Below are 16,857 nucleotides of genomic sequence, written 5' to 3' on the forward strand. Positions count from 1 at the left end.
TCTCAAGTTTTACTTCATTTCATCAACTGACCAAGTCGTGGTCATTTGAGAGCATTGCCGACTGTGAAAAGAACCAGAAATCAGAGACAGAAAATTTCATGAAGGTCCCACATATATACGGGGTCGAATGTACATGTACATTATGGAATTGCCCATGTGTAGATTTTCCATTGGAGTAATTGCCACCGGATCAAATGTTATGGACCCCCCCCCCACCCACACTGAGTGTCTAATACCCTTTTCATAAACCTATCCTCCAATTAGCCGCCTAAGAGTAATGCGGATAATTCAATAAAAATTGCGTTCATAAACTCCGAAAATAAGCCGCATTATTTTTACGAGCGCCCGTCCTGAAAGAGGCGGATAATCGTCATGACAACTGGACACGCCCCCTCCGATGCGGTTGTGTTGGAAAAGGGTGACCTTGTGACCGCACCATGGCAATTATCCGCATTATTTGGAAATGCGTTCATAAACTCAAAATCTTGTCCCGATGCTGCTATTATGCGGATAATAGCAGCATCAAAATAATGCGGATAACTCTGGTCCTCCTCCAATTTTACGACCAAATTATGCTGCTATTAGCCGCATAATTGGGTTTATGAAAGGGGTATAAGGTGAAATGTATGTTAACATATTTTTGTCTCTCTTCCCCACCCCCCCCACACACACACACACACACACATACCAGGACACTCTACATAGCAATCTTCACTATCCTGATTCTAGCATTCTTCGAGCCCCCATCCTCCCTCACGACCGGTAACAGCTCCGACCCCCGTTACCGTGGCGACCGCATCCATGCACCCTGCGGCGTGACAGAGGGTATCGAGTTCGTCTGTCTCCTCATCTTCTTTTACGATGTCTGCACGAAGGTGAGATGAAATGGATTTCATTTTTTTCCAATAACGTTGAAACTCAATTTACACATGGTGCAGTTTCGACTTCTTAAATCTTTTAACATTGGATAAGCTTTAACATTGCATGGGGATTGCACATTGTATGTGAATGGTGATGTTTCTGGGCTTTTTTTATTTTTCAGGGCTGTTATGAACATATCGGGTGTGATATTGCCACCACCACCCCCGTGTGTTTTTCCCCCTGCATCAAACTGATTCAAAATGGTCTAATATTTACTAAATATCATTAAAATATCCCAGAAAATTTCCTTGTGGAACATTAGTTGATATTACACTCATGTTACATGATGACAGTCTGTGCCATGCTGTGGTCATTCCTTTGGCGGCTCCCAACATACATGTACATGTAGAATGTGCACATGGATCGTACACAGAATGATTGGCCTTTACACTTGAGAATCTTGAATTATCATTGTAATGATGATTGCAATTCGTCTTTAGAATCATTATACCATTCACACGATCACTCGAAAACTGATTTGAATTCCTGAGCGAAGACTGTATTGTGTCCTTGGTGACTTGTCAATCAAACCCAATCAAAGCACTGCATCGCAAAAAAAAAGAAACTAGATGAGTGCATGACAACTGTATTATCTACAGAAGTGCTTGAAAGGCCACATAAGCTCCACCCCTCAAAATATGTTTTGGAGGTCAACCCTTCCAGACGTAAAACTTGTACCGTAACTTAATTGGAATTCACTTCCGGAGTAGAATTTTAATTCGTGATTGTGATTAGCGTTCATGATTCTAGTTTGGTTTCACACGTGCAAAAAATTCGTCAGAATTATTTTTCACTGGAATCATCATTCAAATTACGATTTTGGTACCGTGTGAAAGGGCGGCAAATCTCATTAAATACACCGGAATGACTCTCATGATATCCACATAGATCTCAATGTCTATATCTTGCATATCTTGGCCAATTCTTGAACTGATTTTGCTTAAATACTGTATATGTCCATCTTTATAAAAAAAATTGGTTTCTTCCTTTAGCTGAAAAAGTAGCTGAATATCTTCAGTGGCTACTCAACGACTACTGAACATTATGAACGTGGTACAAAGGATTTTTTGTTGGATAATACTGTAAAAAGACTCAACTACAACAGTACTTTAAACTTTCACTTTCAGACCCTCAAAAGGTGTTATGTATAAAAAGATTGAAAACAAAACATTGCTGTTCCTTCGATAATAATGATGCAAGCCAAGATTGATATAGTTCACAAGTCCTTTCATGGGTCTCTTGTAGCCTTGTATACCATATGCCAGTGTAAATACTTATATTCAAGAGTTGACTTCCTTTTGTGCCTCCCCTGAACTGAAAAAAAATAATTGAAAAATTTTCTTAGAAATCATCTATTTTAAGATAAATTCCATGTGTTTTTGTTCCAATTTATATGATGGTCATCGTGGAAACAGTATTTTTTTGCCTGATTAATTCCAGACCTACATGTATATACATGAATGATGTTAGCCCTTGAATAATAAGCCACAAATTTATTAATAAAAGTTAAGTTTTGTCACTTAACAAATTTCTTTTCTGGGCGGCCAAGGGTTGACAATTACTTTTTATTAAAAAATCAAATATATTGTATAAAAGTAATAATAATGATAATAATAATAGCGGAATATTTACCCAATGTTGCCACTTCAGGTCCGAAAACTGTTCTCCCAGTGGGCCCTGCTTTCATTGACCCGGTTTTAGCTTGGCTGCCTAGGTGCTCAATCATTCAAGGAATCAATCCTGCCGGGTACCAATTCACCTCACCTGGTATTTGATATATCAGATTTAAAAGAATCATATTTTTTAGAGATTTTTCTTTTTTGTAAAGAAAGTGCCAACACCAAAAAAATAATCCTTATACTGACATCTATTCGAAAATCATACATTATTTTACTACTAAAATTATTCTTAACTTTTTTTTTCAAAATTAAATCCAGTCAAAATAGAATTTGTATAAAATATGTAAAGATGTTTCCTGCTTTGTTCGTATCCTGTGGTGCCATTTTGCTCCTGCAGACTAGATCAGTCCAAGTTGAGGAACCATCTTGGTACAGCTAATGCTGCAAAGCTGGCGTTTATATTCAAAGTTGTTAACATGAAATGAGGTTCAATTCATTTTGGAAAAATTTCATGTATCAAAGACTCACATTCATCTCAAAAGAGAAACATTTTGGATTTTCAAGCTTAGGGCTGTCTGGGCCTACCAGGGGCCCATAACACAAAAATTGGCAATGATCGTAGAATATTTTTCTATGATTGATTCTATTGACTACAATGTACAATCTATCGTGAAAATAAAGGGTACGATCAATCGCTAACCTTTGTTACAGGACCTGGGTATACTTGAAAGGTCTAAAAGAAAGAAAATCAGTAAGCACAAATGATACATTCATAATCATTTCTCTCTTTTTCTATCATGATTTTGAAAAAAGATTTATTTAATAGGTCTGTCGGAGTTGAAGAAGAGCAAATGGCTTGTTGCCTACGTCGTCGTCATAGCTATCTCTCTCATCGATTGGCTGGTCACCATCAACTTCGCCTGCAATGAGCTGTTGAGGGTTCGCCGCTTCCTACGGCCCTTCTTCCTTATCCAGAACTCACAGTTGATGAAGAAAACTGTGAGGAGCATCAAAAACACTATGCCAAAAGTAGCAAGGTATACTATATTCAACTCTCTACAGGCCCCGTCTTACAAAGAGTTACGACTGATCCAGTCATCCGTAACTTTATGGGAAACCAACAGTGTCATAATTTTTTCTACAGGAGATGTGCAAAATATCCGTTGTGAACAAAGGAGAACACACCAAATTGTCAAGAAACCAATGAATTTATGACATATCTAGAAAAAGTTTTGAACGAAAGAATGTGTTATGTTGCTGGCTGTACATTTTTGTGATTGATCCAATCAATCGTAATTCCAGGAAATCCATCAGTGTCATAATTTTTTCTACAGGATATGTGCAAAATATCCGTTGTGAACAAAGGAGAACACACCAATTTGGCAAGAAATCAATGAATTTATGGATATACATTCATATCTAGAATTTTTTTTACTAAACATGCATTTTATATGTTGACGTTGCTCGCTGTCCATAGTTGTGATTGATCCAGTCAGTCGTGACTCTATGGAAATCCGTCAGTGTCATACATTTTTCAGAGCTGCCAAGTAGTACTGATTTTCCGTATTTAGTACTGAAAATAGAGAAGAATACTGATGGTTTCATGAAAAATACTGATTTCTAAAGTTTGAGTTTATGTGTTGTCCTATGGTATTCCTGTGAAAATACTGATTTCCCCACCAAAATACTGATTTTCAGCCTTGAAAATACTGAAATGTTCTTGTTCAGGTTGGCAGCTCTGATTTTTACTGTAGAAAATTTGCAAAATGTCCTTTGTAAACAAAGGCAAACACACCAAATTGTCAAGAAACCAATGAATTAATGACATATCTAGAAAAAGTTTTGAACGAAAGAATTTGTTATGTTGCTGGCTGTACATTTTTGTGATTGATCCAATCAATCGTAATTCCAGGAAATCCATCAGTGTCATAATTTTTTCTACAGGATAACCGTTGTGAACAAAGGAGAACAGACCAACTTGGCAAGAAATCAATGAATTTATGGATATACATTCATATCTAGAATTTTTTCTGAACAAACATGCATTTTATATGTTGACTTTGCTTGCTGTCCATAGTTATGGTTGATCCAGTCAGTCGTAACTCTATGGAAATCCATCAGTGTCATACTTTTTTTCAATAGGAAATTTGCAAAATGTAGGTTGGTAAACAAAGGCAAACACACCAAATTGTCAAGAATTTATGACATGTCTAGAATATGTTTTGAACTAATATAGAATTTTGATGTTGATGTTTTTGACCGTACATTGTTGTGATTGATAAGATCAATCGCAACTCTTTGTAAGACAGGGCCCAGGTGTATTTTAGGTATATGTATGAAATATGAATAATCCTTTTAATGACTTGCACTCCTAGAAGCTGAATGGGAAGCCAGAAAAGAAAGGTTGTATTTACATAATCAAGATGATTAGGTAAATCACCGAGTGAAGCTTTCGCCTAATATGTTACAAGGTTTTGTGAGCATGAGGTTACTATGGAACTGTTACACCCATGAGGCGCAGCTGAGTGGGTTTAGACTAGTTTCCATAGTTACTGCATGCTCACTAGTCCTTCCGATGTATGAATAAACCTGTGTATCATTTGTTTTATAGAATGGAATTTTTTAGCTTAAATATTTTATTTTTGCAACCATGTAATTACCAACGCATGGCTAGCCATTCATAAATAATAATAATGATCATAATAATAGCGGTATATTTACCCAGGGTAGCCACTTCAGTTCCGAAAACTGTTCTTCCAGCGGGCCCTGCTATTATTACCCCGGCTTTAGCTGGGCTGCCTAGGTGCTCAAGCATTCAAGAAATGAATCCTGCCGGGTACCCATTCACCTCACCTGGGTCGAGTGCAGCACAGAGTGGATAAATTTCTTGCTGCAGGAAAACACGCCATGGCTGGGATTTGAACCCACGACCCTCTGTTTGAAAGGCAAGAGTCAGAAACACTAGACCACGACGCACCCACATAAGTAATTATAGGACACGTTGCAAATTTTCCAGATGCATGGCTGGTCATGCGTCGGTAATTAATAATATGCATGATAGTGTATCCATTCTATAATGATTTTTATTTCATGGCAATATTTCCCTTTTCTTATTTGACAGTGTGATCCTACTTCTCCTGATCCACATTTACTTCTTCACCATGTTTGGAATGCTGCTGTTTCCCAGACCTGAAGGCGATGTTGTAAGTGAAACCACTCCCAAACTTCACCTTCAGTAGTAATCGTCATGATGATATTGTTCCATAGGGTTAGGCTTGGAATCGAACCCAAGTTTATCAGATTGTTTCAGAAAGAAGGGAAACAAATGATTAAATTGTGGCAGAAATAATGATTTCACAACTGAAATTCTACCCGGAACAGTCTGATCGCTGCGCACTCTTACAAATCATGTATTCCGTAGGTGTAACCATTGATGCCAAAGTTACCATCAATTTTAGATCCATCCAACAGGAATCAGATGTTTGGCATTGGAGTCTATTTAGATGATTATAGCAAATCAATTTTATTTTTGGGGGGCCAATTTCATGCTTTCATTCTATTTGTACTCATGAAATTGTGTTGGAAACCTGTCAGGGCAGGCATGATTTTTTTCCCCCAGGGTCCCGTCTTACAAAGAGTTGCGATTGATCCAATCAACCACAACCATGGAAAGCCAGCAAAGTCAGCATATGAAATGCATGATTGTTCAAAAATTGTTCAAGTCATTGTTTTCTTGACAACTTGGTGTGTTTTTGCAAATTTCCTGCAGAAAAAATATAAGACACTGATGTATTTCCATAGAGTTATGATTGATTGGATCAATCGTAATTCTTTGTAAGACGGGACCCAGATCAAAATGTTGCAATTGATCCAATCAACCATAACTATAGAATGCCAGCATCTTCATTAAAAAAAAATCATTTCTAGATCATGATGTATATTCAAGCATTCATAATTTTCTTAACAATTCAGTATGTTTCTCTTTGTTTACAAGAGGACCTTGTGCAATTTTCTGTTAGAAATATTATGACATTGATGGATTTCTATATAATAATAATAATGGGCATTTATATAGCGTCATCTATCTGGAAATGTTCTATTCCGAGGCGCGAAGTTAATATTATTACCTCAACTTTATCTGGAGCTACATTTCAGCACTCATGCATTCAAGGAATTAATCCTACCGGGTACACAATCACCTCACCTGGGTTGAGTGCAGCACAATGTGGATAAATTTCTTGCTAAAGGAAAGTTCGGCCATGGCTGTGATTTGAACCCACAAGGTCGATCAGATCAATCACAAGTCTTTACAAGACGACCCAGACCTGCAGATTTCTGTGAATATCAAAATCCTGAACAAAAAGAACTTTAAACCATGAATTTTCAATACCTAAAGTTGCAAAAGTATCTGTAGGAGGGGAAATCCCTCTTTTGTCCCCACTCCCAGAAAGTCTGATCACTGTGCACTCTTACAAGCAGAAATTTGGCTGTTTTTTTATATTTCTCTTGCCTACAGGGGTATACACTTGTGTGTGCCCTATGGATTTTTCTCTGTGTCCATTTATCCATGAGTAGCTGTAAATGCATGAAAAAAAAGGCATGAAGCTTTATTAACCAAAGAAATCCACATTTTTGAGCAGACCTTTGAAATTGACCGTTTGTCCAATTAATACCTCAGTCAAATTGGCTCTATGGTGGCCGTACGGCGAGTAAAAAACAGCAATTCATTTTTATTAAAACCACGAACGTGTACATGAACCTATTAAAAAAAATGTTGAAACTGCGTTTTTGATTTGACGTACGGCTGTCGTATAGCAAATGTGACTGAGGTATAAATCAGGAGCTGACATGGTATGTTTTATCAGAAATCAAGTATGGTTAAACTTTTTCCAAAGTTATTCATTGTTTTCATTATTATCTATTGTGTTTTTCTTTATATTGTAACTCTTTCTTTCCAGAAACCCTCGGATCTTAATAACAGGACAGTGGTGAATCAGACAACATTGACAGTCAATGCTTCAAAAATAGTAAGTCCCATTCATACAGTTCTATGTAAGATAAAAAATAGTAAGTCCCATTCATACAGTTCTGTGTAAGATAAAAAATAGTAGTCCCATTCATGCAGTTCTGTGTAAGATCAAAAATACTAAGTCCCATTCATACAGTTCTGTGTAAAATCAAAAATACTAAGTCCCATTCATACAGTTCTGTGTAAGATCAAAAATAGTAAGTCCCATTCATACAGTTCTGTGTAAGATCAAAAATAGTAAGTCCCATTCATACAGTTCTGTGTAAGATCAAAATAGTAAGTGCCATTCATACAGTTCTGTGTAAGATAAAAAAAATAGCAAGTCATATTCATACATTTCTGTGTAAGATCAAAAGATTAAAAACTGAAAAAAAAACCAACAAAAAACATGTGATTAAAGGGGAAGTTCACCCTGAAGAAAACTTTGTCATAAAAATAGCAGAAAAAATAGTAAAAAATATTGGTGAAGGTTTGAGGAAAATCTGTTAAAGAGTAAGAAAGTTATTAGAGTTCAAAATTTTGGATTTGTGACGTCATAAACGAGCAGCTGCCCCATGTGTTATGTAATATAAAATGTATGAATTTCAAATTTTGTATGGTTCCTGATGACTTAATTTTGCTTTCTTTTCATGATCGGGTGTGAAATGACTTGTCTATTGATATAGAAAATTTACAGTGAAAACTATTTTCAATTTTCTGAGAAAATGACATTTCATTGATTTTTTACCATTCGCTATGAAGATATGCTGCTCGCATATGACGTCACAAATCAAATAATTGAAATTCTAATAACTTTTTAATTATTTGATGAATTTTTCTCAAACCTTCGGCAATATTTTTTATTATTTTTTCTGCTATTTTTACAGTAAACTTTTTGTCAGGGTGAACTTCCCCTTTAATGATGCAAGTTAGATAATATGAAATATGTTGATGTTAAAAGTTACATGTCAATGAGCGTTCAATGAGTATGAGTATTGAGATTTTTTTTAGAAATATCATTTCCAATAAATTTGAAACATATAGAGAAAGGCATATAGTTCTAACTAATTTAATGAAGAAAATGTAATTCATTTCTTTCTTTTTCTTTAAGGTGGATGCTAGATTATTCCAGGAAGGATTGCAGCATTTTGCCAGTATAGGGGAATCATTTTTGAGCCTCTTAGTGCTCCTCACTACTGCAAACAACCCCGATGGTAAGTGGAACAGGCCAGATTCCCCATAGAGCACTGTAGTTGACAGTCATGTTTTGGAATATTCTATTCAATTTTTAGGTAGATTATATTCTACCATGTTCACACTCATTCAGTGAACAAGGTTATGATATAACCTTGTTCTCTGTTACTCCTCCCTGTGTGGTGAAATAAGGTTGGCAATGTTTGGCCTATTTTCTCTTTTTCTTTGGGACAAATGCTTGATTTTTTGCACTGTCAGGTTCCATTACAGCTATTCATCATATAACTTGGCTCTTAAGTGAATTTGATTCTTTAAATTATTATTTTTTTTTATTAAAAATAGAGATTGAAAGAGTACAATTGTCTTGCTATAGTACTTTCCACCAATAGAGGGCGTACACGAAAATATGCCCAAAATTCAATTTTTCGAGCGCTCTGGTGAATACAAAAATTACCCCCAAGTTACTAATGAAAAATAAATTGAAACTATGGAAATTAGTATTTTTGGTCACAAAAGTGATATTTTAATGATTTTTTAAATTGTGTGCTGTGTACAGCATTGGCATACTATAGTCCTACCTATAGATTCCCCACAGGCAGGATGGTAATGAACCCTTGAGTGCCATGTTCATTGCATATTTACCATGGAATATTGTAGTTGATGATCATGGGTTGGAGTTTTCCATTCAAGTTTTAGGTAGATTATTAATGAGCATGTGTAGATTTCTCTGCTAACTTGTTAGGTCTTATTATTAACTTCAATTTTTCAAGATTTTCTTAAGCATGCATTTTGTTATTTTTGAAATTTCATTTTCATCCCTGTATTGAAGGGAATATATATAAATTCATTTTTTAAGAAGAGTGAAAGTAATTTCAATTTATAGTCAAATTGTATTAGAATCATACATTGAAAAAAGTGCAATACGAATCACATAGTATTTTTTACTGTTATTATTTTCATTGTTATTATTACTATTACTTTTATTATTATTATCATTATTGTGACTATTTTAATTGTTCCTACAGTTACCATGCCCGCGTACCAAAACAACCGATTCTATGCTCTTTATTTCATCATCTTTCTTGGGATTGGTAAGTACAGCTGATTTTGATAACAACCAATCTTGTATTTCTTTTAAACCTATTTTTTTCTTTTTTATGAAACATAAATGCAAGTTGTAATGACGTGGAATTAAGTTCTAACAGAATCTATTGAAATGATACCCAAAGTTGTAAATATTTGAAAAAAATGTGCCAAATCATTGGGTTAAAAAGGTTTTATTGCTGAGAATTGAAAATACAATCTTAGCATTCCAGCCACATGCCTCGTCTTTTTGCAAGCAATGATAATAATAGACTGTCCCACATGTTCTTTTTTGTGTTGGTGACCTTCAGTGTGGTCATTTTTCACCTTGGATTCCATGATATCAAAGAGTTAGATTTATGTGGAAAAAACAGATATGGTGAAAATTGACATTGATTTTAAAGACTTTCTCATGCAAATCATAGTTGACTGCAGCTCCTTTCATTTAGCTTTGATTCAAGTTTTTTATTTTTCATTTCAGGTCTTTATCTTTTCTTCAATATGCTTACTGCTGTGATTTACAATGAATTCAGAGGATATTTAATTGTGAGTATTAAAGGACAAGTCCACCTCAACAAAAAGTTTATTTGAATAAAAAGAGAAAAATCCAACAAGCATGACAATGAAAATTTCATCAAAATCGGATGTAAAATAAGAAAGTTATGACATTATACATTTTTGCTTAATTTCACAAAACAGTTATATGCACACCCAAGGTCGGTATGCAGATGTGGAGACTGATGATGTCATCCACTCACTATTTCTTTTGCATTTTATTATATGAAATATGAAACATTTTAATTTTCTGTTCATTTTCAAGTGAAACAACAACTAATTCCTCCCTGAACATGTGGAAATAGCATTGTTTAATATTATATGCTTCAGGGACTTAAGGTTGCATATTCAAACTTCTTTCCTTGAGTGAATGGTGATCAGGTGGGTATTTCATAAAGCTGTTCGTAAAGTTACGCACAACTTTACGCACGACTGGAACATGTTCTTAGGTCATAAATCAGTTATATAGGGATATCACATAGCACAAGAAAGGATCACCAGTCGTGCGTAAAGTCATTCGTATCTTACGAACAGCTTTATGAAACACCCACCTGGGATGCAGATTTTGTGGTCAAGGTGAAAATTTGCAAGGTGGTATGCGATTGCATGTTGCATATCTTTGGAATCGCAAATATGATCTCAAAAGTTGTGCAAGAAAAAAATCCTGAAACGTTGTGGCACAAGCGTTTCATGTTACAAATTTATGGGGGGGGGGAATAATTGCAATTAAATTTTTTTGTGGCAGAGTAGTCACCTAATTGGTCAAGGGGGGAGGGGTCAGGGGTCAATATAACCTCCCCCTGAATAAAACTAAGGGTGAAGAGAGTTGCCAATTTGAATACTGGTATGATTGTGTTTTGTCCTACTAGACGTTGATGCAATCGACAAGCAAATAAAAAAATTGCCCGGTGTGGTAGTGACATTGGTCGAGGGGAGGGGGTCAATTAATCCCTTCCACCCAAATTAATTAATGTGTTAGAGTTGCCAATTTGACTTCTGTTAATTGTAGTGATTATTTTTCTCCCTCTATAGACGTCAATGCAGTCCAGTCACTTCCGTAGGAGATTGGGGTTCCAGGCAGCGTTTGAAATGTTAAGAGCTCAAATCAGGACGGTCAACGGAAGCATTGAGAGGTAGGACCAATGTCCTAGGGGAGCATTCTTGTTATAAGCTACTGAAAGGCTTGTATCTGATTGGTTGAGAGTACAGTTCATTGACTCGCCTCATCATCATTGGCTCTATCGCCAGCTATGTTGTGTTCTTTGTATTAGACTTTATGGTAATCTATGTATAACATGATATAATTTAATGTGGAGCATTGTGGCCCACTGGCTTAGTCTCCGGACTTTGAAACAGAGGGTCGTTGGTTCGAATCCCAGCCATTGCATAATTCAACAAGAAATTGATACACAATGTGCTGCACTCAACCCAGGCGAGGTAATTAGGTACCGGCAGGAAGTAATTCCTCAAAAAGCTGTGAGCACCAGAATCAGTAGACTAGCTTAGCCGGGATAATGTAGGAGCGCCTTGAGCACCAAATAAGGTGGATACGTGCGCTATACAAATCCCATATAATTTATTTATTCATTTCATTGTAGAAGATGATTTCATGTAATGTAAAGGGTTGTGGCCCACTGACTTAGTCTCTGGACTTTGAAACAGAGGGTCGTTGGTTCGAATCCCAGCCATTGCGTAATTTTCTTCAACAAGAAATTGATCCGCTATGTGCTGCACTTACCAGCTACTCGTCTAAAGCCTGGGTAATTATGCTGCTTGATTGTAGAGCGCTTTAGAGGATGCTGATAAAGGAAGAGTTCAGCGCTATATAAGCGATTATAATTATTAATTTGTGCATTTCCTTTTAGATGAATTTCTTTTTCCAATCCCTTATCTCTCTATTCTCCTACAATATGGTAGATCAACTGTCAGTGTCAGTGTGGTAAAGTCTGTTGTTCTCCAAGCGAGTATACCGCAGTCGGCTAAAAAGACAATTTTAACAGTGAGTATTGATTTCCAAGAAAAGCATTCAACATTCCACAATATGGAATATCAGGGGGCCGTTTCATAAAGCTTTTCGTAAGTTAGGAGTGTCTTTAGAAGGACTGGTGAACCTTTCTTGTGGTAAATGATATTCACCATTAAATGTTCCATGGCGATCATTTAGCACATTAGAAAGGTTCACTAGTTGCTCTTATAATAACTGCTTTATGAAACACCCACCTGGTTTTGTCATCAGTTCATTTATTAGCTAATTCATCATTTATGATTGAGTGATTTTTTTTTATCACTAATGATTAACTATTACAATGGATTATTTAATCTTTTCTAAAGGTGATTTTGATATCACAGTATTATTTCAATTTATGAAGAATTTCTTTTCTTTTGTATCTGTATTGATTCATCATTAAGCATGTGATTATTCATTTAAAGGTCAAGTCCACCCTAGAAAATATTGATCTAAATAAATAGAGAAAAATCCAACTAGCATTACGCCGAAAATTTCATCAATATCGGATGTAAAAAAAGGAAGTTATGAAATTTTTATTTATCACAAAACAGTGATAAGCACAACTCAGTGACATGCAAATTAGACAGTCAATGATGTCCCACTCACCATTTCTTTTGTTTTTTAGTGTTTTAATTATACTATATTCCTTATATACAGATTTGACAGTAAGGACCAACTTGACTGAAACATGTCGTATTAAACATTGCTAATTCTACCTGTTCAGGGAGAAATTAATTGTTGTTTCACTTGACAATGAGGATAAAATTTAGAATATATCATATAATAAAATGCAAAAGAATTAGTAGGTGACGTCATCAGCCCCCTCAATTGCATACCATCTGTTTTGTGAAACAAGCGAAACTTTAAATGTCATAACTTTCTTATTTTTCATCCGATTTTGATGAAATTTTCAGAGTTATGCTTGTAGGATTTTTCTCTTTTTATCCAAATCAACTTTTTATTGGGGTGGACTTGTCCTTTAATTTTTGTAATCTGGAATAATTTATTATGTAATAAAAAGTGATTAAATAATCTTGTTTAATCATTTATAAGTAATTGTTTCATCATTTATGATTAGTTTTTGATCATTTATAATTAAGTATTTACAATCATTTATGAATGATTGATTATTCAATCATTTGTGATTATTCAATATTACCCAAAGGTGATTATTAAGGGCTTAATAGTCTATCAACTTATAAATAATTATTTTCATTATCATCTTCTGTTATCAATGCTAAATGATAAATTGATCATCAATGATTAATCATTCCTAATTGATTATTTAGTAATGAATGATTAATTATTCAAGCAGCTGTGATTGAATGATTGGATATTAATCCAGATATGATTGAATATATTGTAATTCAAGATTGAGTATTTAATCTTTACTGTCCGTGAATCTGATAGGAGAAACTGAATTCTCAAGACCTTGGTTTTCTGTCAGTTTATGGAGAAATCCTTTTACAATTGCATCTTATTTTGTTTTAATCCTCAGGAGTTAGATGCTAATATTGGTGGAGTAATTACATCATCTGAGTTCCAAAGATTGTTCGATTGTCTAGATCATCAAGCAGACGGAGATGAGGTGAAGTAAAAAGACAAATTGAAAAACAAAATTTGTGAAGCCTGGGTATCAATACCCCAGAGGTTAAAGGGTGACTTGTGATTTTGTTGTGAGATCCTTTACAGGGGAAGTGAACTGTGTGGTCTCTCATTGAGTGTGTTACAAATACAGAGTCTTAAAATATACGTTTTCAGATATCTACTAATACTACAGAGAATAAATTGACCTGAAATTGTATTTGTATAGAGAAACTAAAATGTTTTGAGTGGAAAAGTAATTGTTTTGCTACTTGGTAACATAAATATTGCAGTATAAATGTATAGAGTCGATAAGTAACATGACATCATCCAAGTGGATCTATATTACTAGACTACACTAGCATTATGGGACAGGAAACTGGCCAGGTATGAGTAGTTGAGGACTTGAGATGGCGCTATTGGTTCGTATCTGCTTTAATTTATTTATTTGTTTGTTTTTTTTTGTCAGAACTTGTCTAACACGTTGTTATTCCCCTCTTTTTTTGCTTCCAAGGATATTTTCAGATATTTTTATGCCATTTATTCTTATGAATTCCTGAATCTGCTCAAATCGGCAGGGCCAACTGAAAATCAGAAGGCTGGTAGGTTGTTGGCCTGCAAAAAGTTATTATTATTTAGAGTCTTTTTAAAAAAAAATTATAGAAAGAAAGAAAAGTAGCAAAATTTTCCACTATTTAATTTTTTTTAAATTCAGACTCCAAGTCCTAGACAAATAACTAGACCAAGACTACGGAAACTCCAAGCCTTCGTCGTTCATCGTTTCTTTGGTTACTGCGGAACGGCTGTGGCTGTTGTAAACATCATATTTATTAGTGTGAGTATTAGAAAAGTGGTGTGATACATACTAAATCAGTGATTCTGATTCTGAGATCTTGGCCGCCGATCACGCGAGCGCCGCAAAAATTTGCACGCTGGTAGTGTGCGATGTAATCTACAAGGCTGTATGGTAAAATTTTCCAAAATAATGATATTTTATTTTATATGAATTAATGATGCTAATTTATGCATAAATCATACTTTTTGCTCTAATTCACTAAATAAAGCTCCTAGAATGCTATTTTTTGGTAAAAATATTCTTTGTATCATTCGTAACAATCACAATTAAAAAAAACTTCGGTTTGGAAATCAATTTCTAATTTCTTATGTATTTCATTGTTTTTCAAACTTTTTTTTCTTTTTTTTTCACCAGATTTATTGCACAACCTCTTTGAAGTATAATTATGCCAAAATCAATTGATTTCAGCTGTTAAAAGTAAAAATAATCATATCTTTATGAATAAGATGAGAAAACTCAATTTGCATTGACTTACGTTTTGGAACAATTTTGGGTCTGACATGCACTTACAAAATGTTGAGTAATGTCGTAACCGCATACCCGGGCGTCACAAATTTGGTCTCAAATTTTGCGCGAGACTTGAAAGTGAAAAGTCAGTGAGCGGCGAGGTCAAAAAATTTCACGCGGCGGAATGATCGCAGGAAATGTTGAGGGGGGGGGTTGATTAAGCCCCCTTGGCCTGTTTAGGGTTGAGGAAAAAGTGACAGTAAGTAGGATTTTTCCTATAAATAGGGTTTTGAAACTTGTGAGAATGATGATTTTGGTATGTTCTAAAAAAATTTTAAAAGAAAAATAGGACTTTAGGCTTGAAAATAGGATAAAAAGAAATAAAGAAAAGAATTGTAAAAGTTGACAGCTCTACTGATGTGATTAATGACTAGAAATTTGAATAAGATTTATACAATTTTCAAAGCTTTGGATTCTGCAAGTTAATTTTCTTTCAAACTAACCAAATCCTCAAAATTCATTTTTGCTGATTTGCCATTTTTGTTTGCCATTAGAGAACGATGCAATAATCATTTTTAATGTCTTCTGTTTTGCAGATCGAGATCTCTACGCAATACAACAGAAGCCTTTATCACAGTGATTCGGAATTGACAAAGTTCAACATAGTTTTCATCATTTATTATTGTATAGAACAGGTAAGTATTTGAGAGGAAGAAATCAATGAATTTATGAACGTATCTCACATCTATATTTTTTTTTCTAATAAACATGCATTTTATATGTTGACTTTGCTGGCTTTCCATAGTTGCGTCAGATCAACCGCAACCCTTTGTAAGACGGGGGCCCAGACCAACACTTTGTGTTTTCTGTCATTGTCCGTGTGTTATGAATAACTAGTCTGAAATATAAATTTTGAGATAACCATCAACAATGCAGAGAATGAATTATCCTATGATTTTATTCATACAGTGAAATTAAAATGTTGTTGAGAGGAAAGTGCTTGTTTTGCCACTTGGTGATATGATAAGTGTGGTATAAATATATTGAGTGATGAATTGGTTTCTGCTTTCTGACTCTTTGGACAATTATTGAATTTATAAATGGAAATAAAATTAAATTGTATTTGAATGGAATATCTTATTTGTGGATGTAAATTACCTGTTATCTATCCACCAGAAGCCTAGTGTTGTGGAGCGTTGTGGCCCAGTGGATAAGTCTTCTGACTTTGAAACAGAGGGTCGTGGGTTCGAATCCCAGCCATGGCGTAATTTCCTTCAGCAAGAAATTTATCCACATTGTGCTGCACTCGACCCAGGTGAGGTGAATGGGTACCCGGCAGGATTAATTCCTTGAATGTATGAGCGCTGAGAGGCAGCTCGAGCTAAAGCCGGGGTAATAATAATAATAACAACGCGCCTCGGAATAGAATATTTCTAGATAGATGGCGCTATATAAATGCCTATTATCATTATTATTATTATTAGTGGCACATAGGGCCTCCACCGGACGTCTCTACCTTTGCCTATCAAAGGCCACTGCTCTGGCTTCTGTCCATGTCTTCCATCCAGCCAGGGTCCTTTCT

General features: G+C 35.1%; 1 protein-coding gene across 1 annotated transcript in view; it reads left to right on the plus strand.

Moving 5' to 3' along the window:
• Window positions 1–16,857, plus strand: part of LOC121405857 (two pore calcium channel protein 2-like) — a 51,240-nt gene that overhangs the window by 16,580 nt on the left and 17,803 nt on the right. Inside the window, exons 3-14 of the mRNA XM_041596831.1 lie at window positions 692–875; window positions 3,354–3,577; window positions 5,662–5,743; window positions 7,499–7,567; window positions 8,660–8,762; window positions 9,768–9,833; window positions 10,307–10,371; window positions 11,413–11,513; window positions 12,298–12,379; window positions 13,887–13,976; window positions 14,688–14,807; window positions 15,872–15,970. Of these exons, the coding sequence (XP_041452765.1) occupies window positions 692–875; window positions 3,354–3,577; window positions 5,662–5,743; window positions 7,499–7,567; window positions 8,660–8,762; window positions 9,768–9,833; window positions 10,307–10,371; window positions 11,413–11,513; window positions 12,298–12,379; window positions 13,887–13,976; window positions 14,688–14,807; window positions 15,872–15,970 (1,285 nt within the window). The remainder of the gene's footprint in view (window positions 1–691; window positions 876–3,353; window positions 3,578–5,661; window positions 5,744–7,498; window positions 7,568–8,659; window positions 8,763–9,767; window positions 9,834–10,306; window positions 10,372–11,412; window positions 11,514–12,297; window positions 12,380–13,886; window positions 13,977–14,687; window positions 14,808–15,871; window positions 15,971–16,857) is intronic.

This window comes from Lytechinus variegatus, chromosome 19, assembly GCF_018143015.1.
Source record: "Lytechinus variegatus isolate NC3 chromosome 19, Lvar_3.0, whole genome shotgun sequence".
NCBI classification, from domain to species: Eukaryota; Metazoa; Echinodermata; class Echinoidea; order Temnopleuroida; family Toxopneustidae; genus Lytechinus; species Lytechinus variegatus.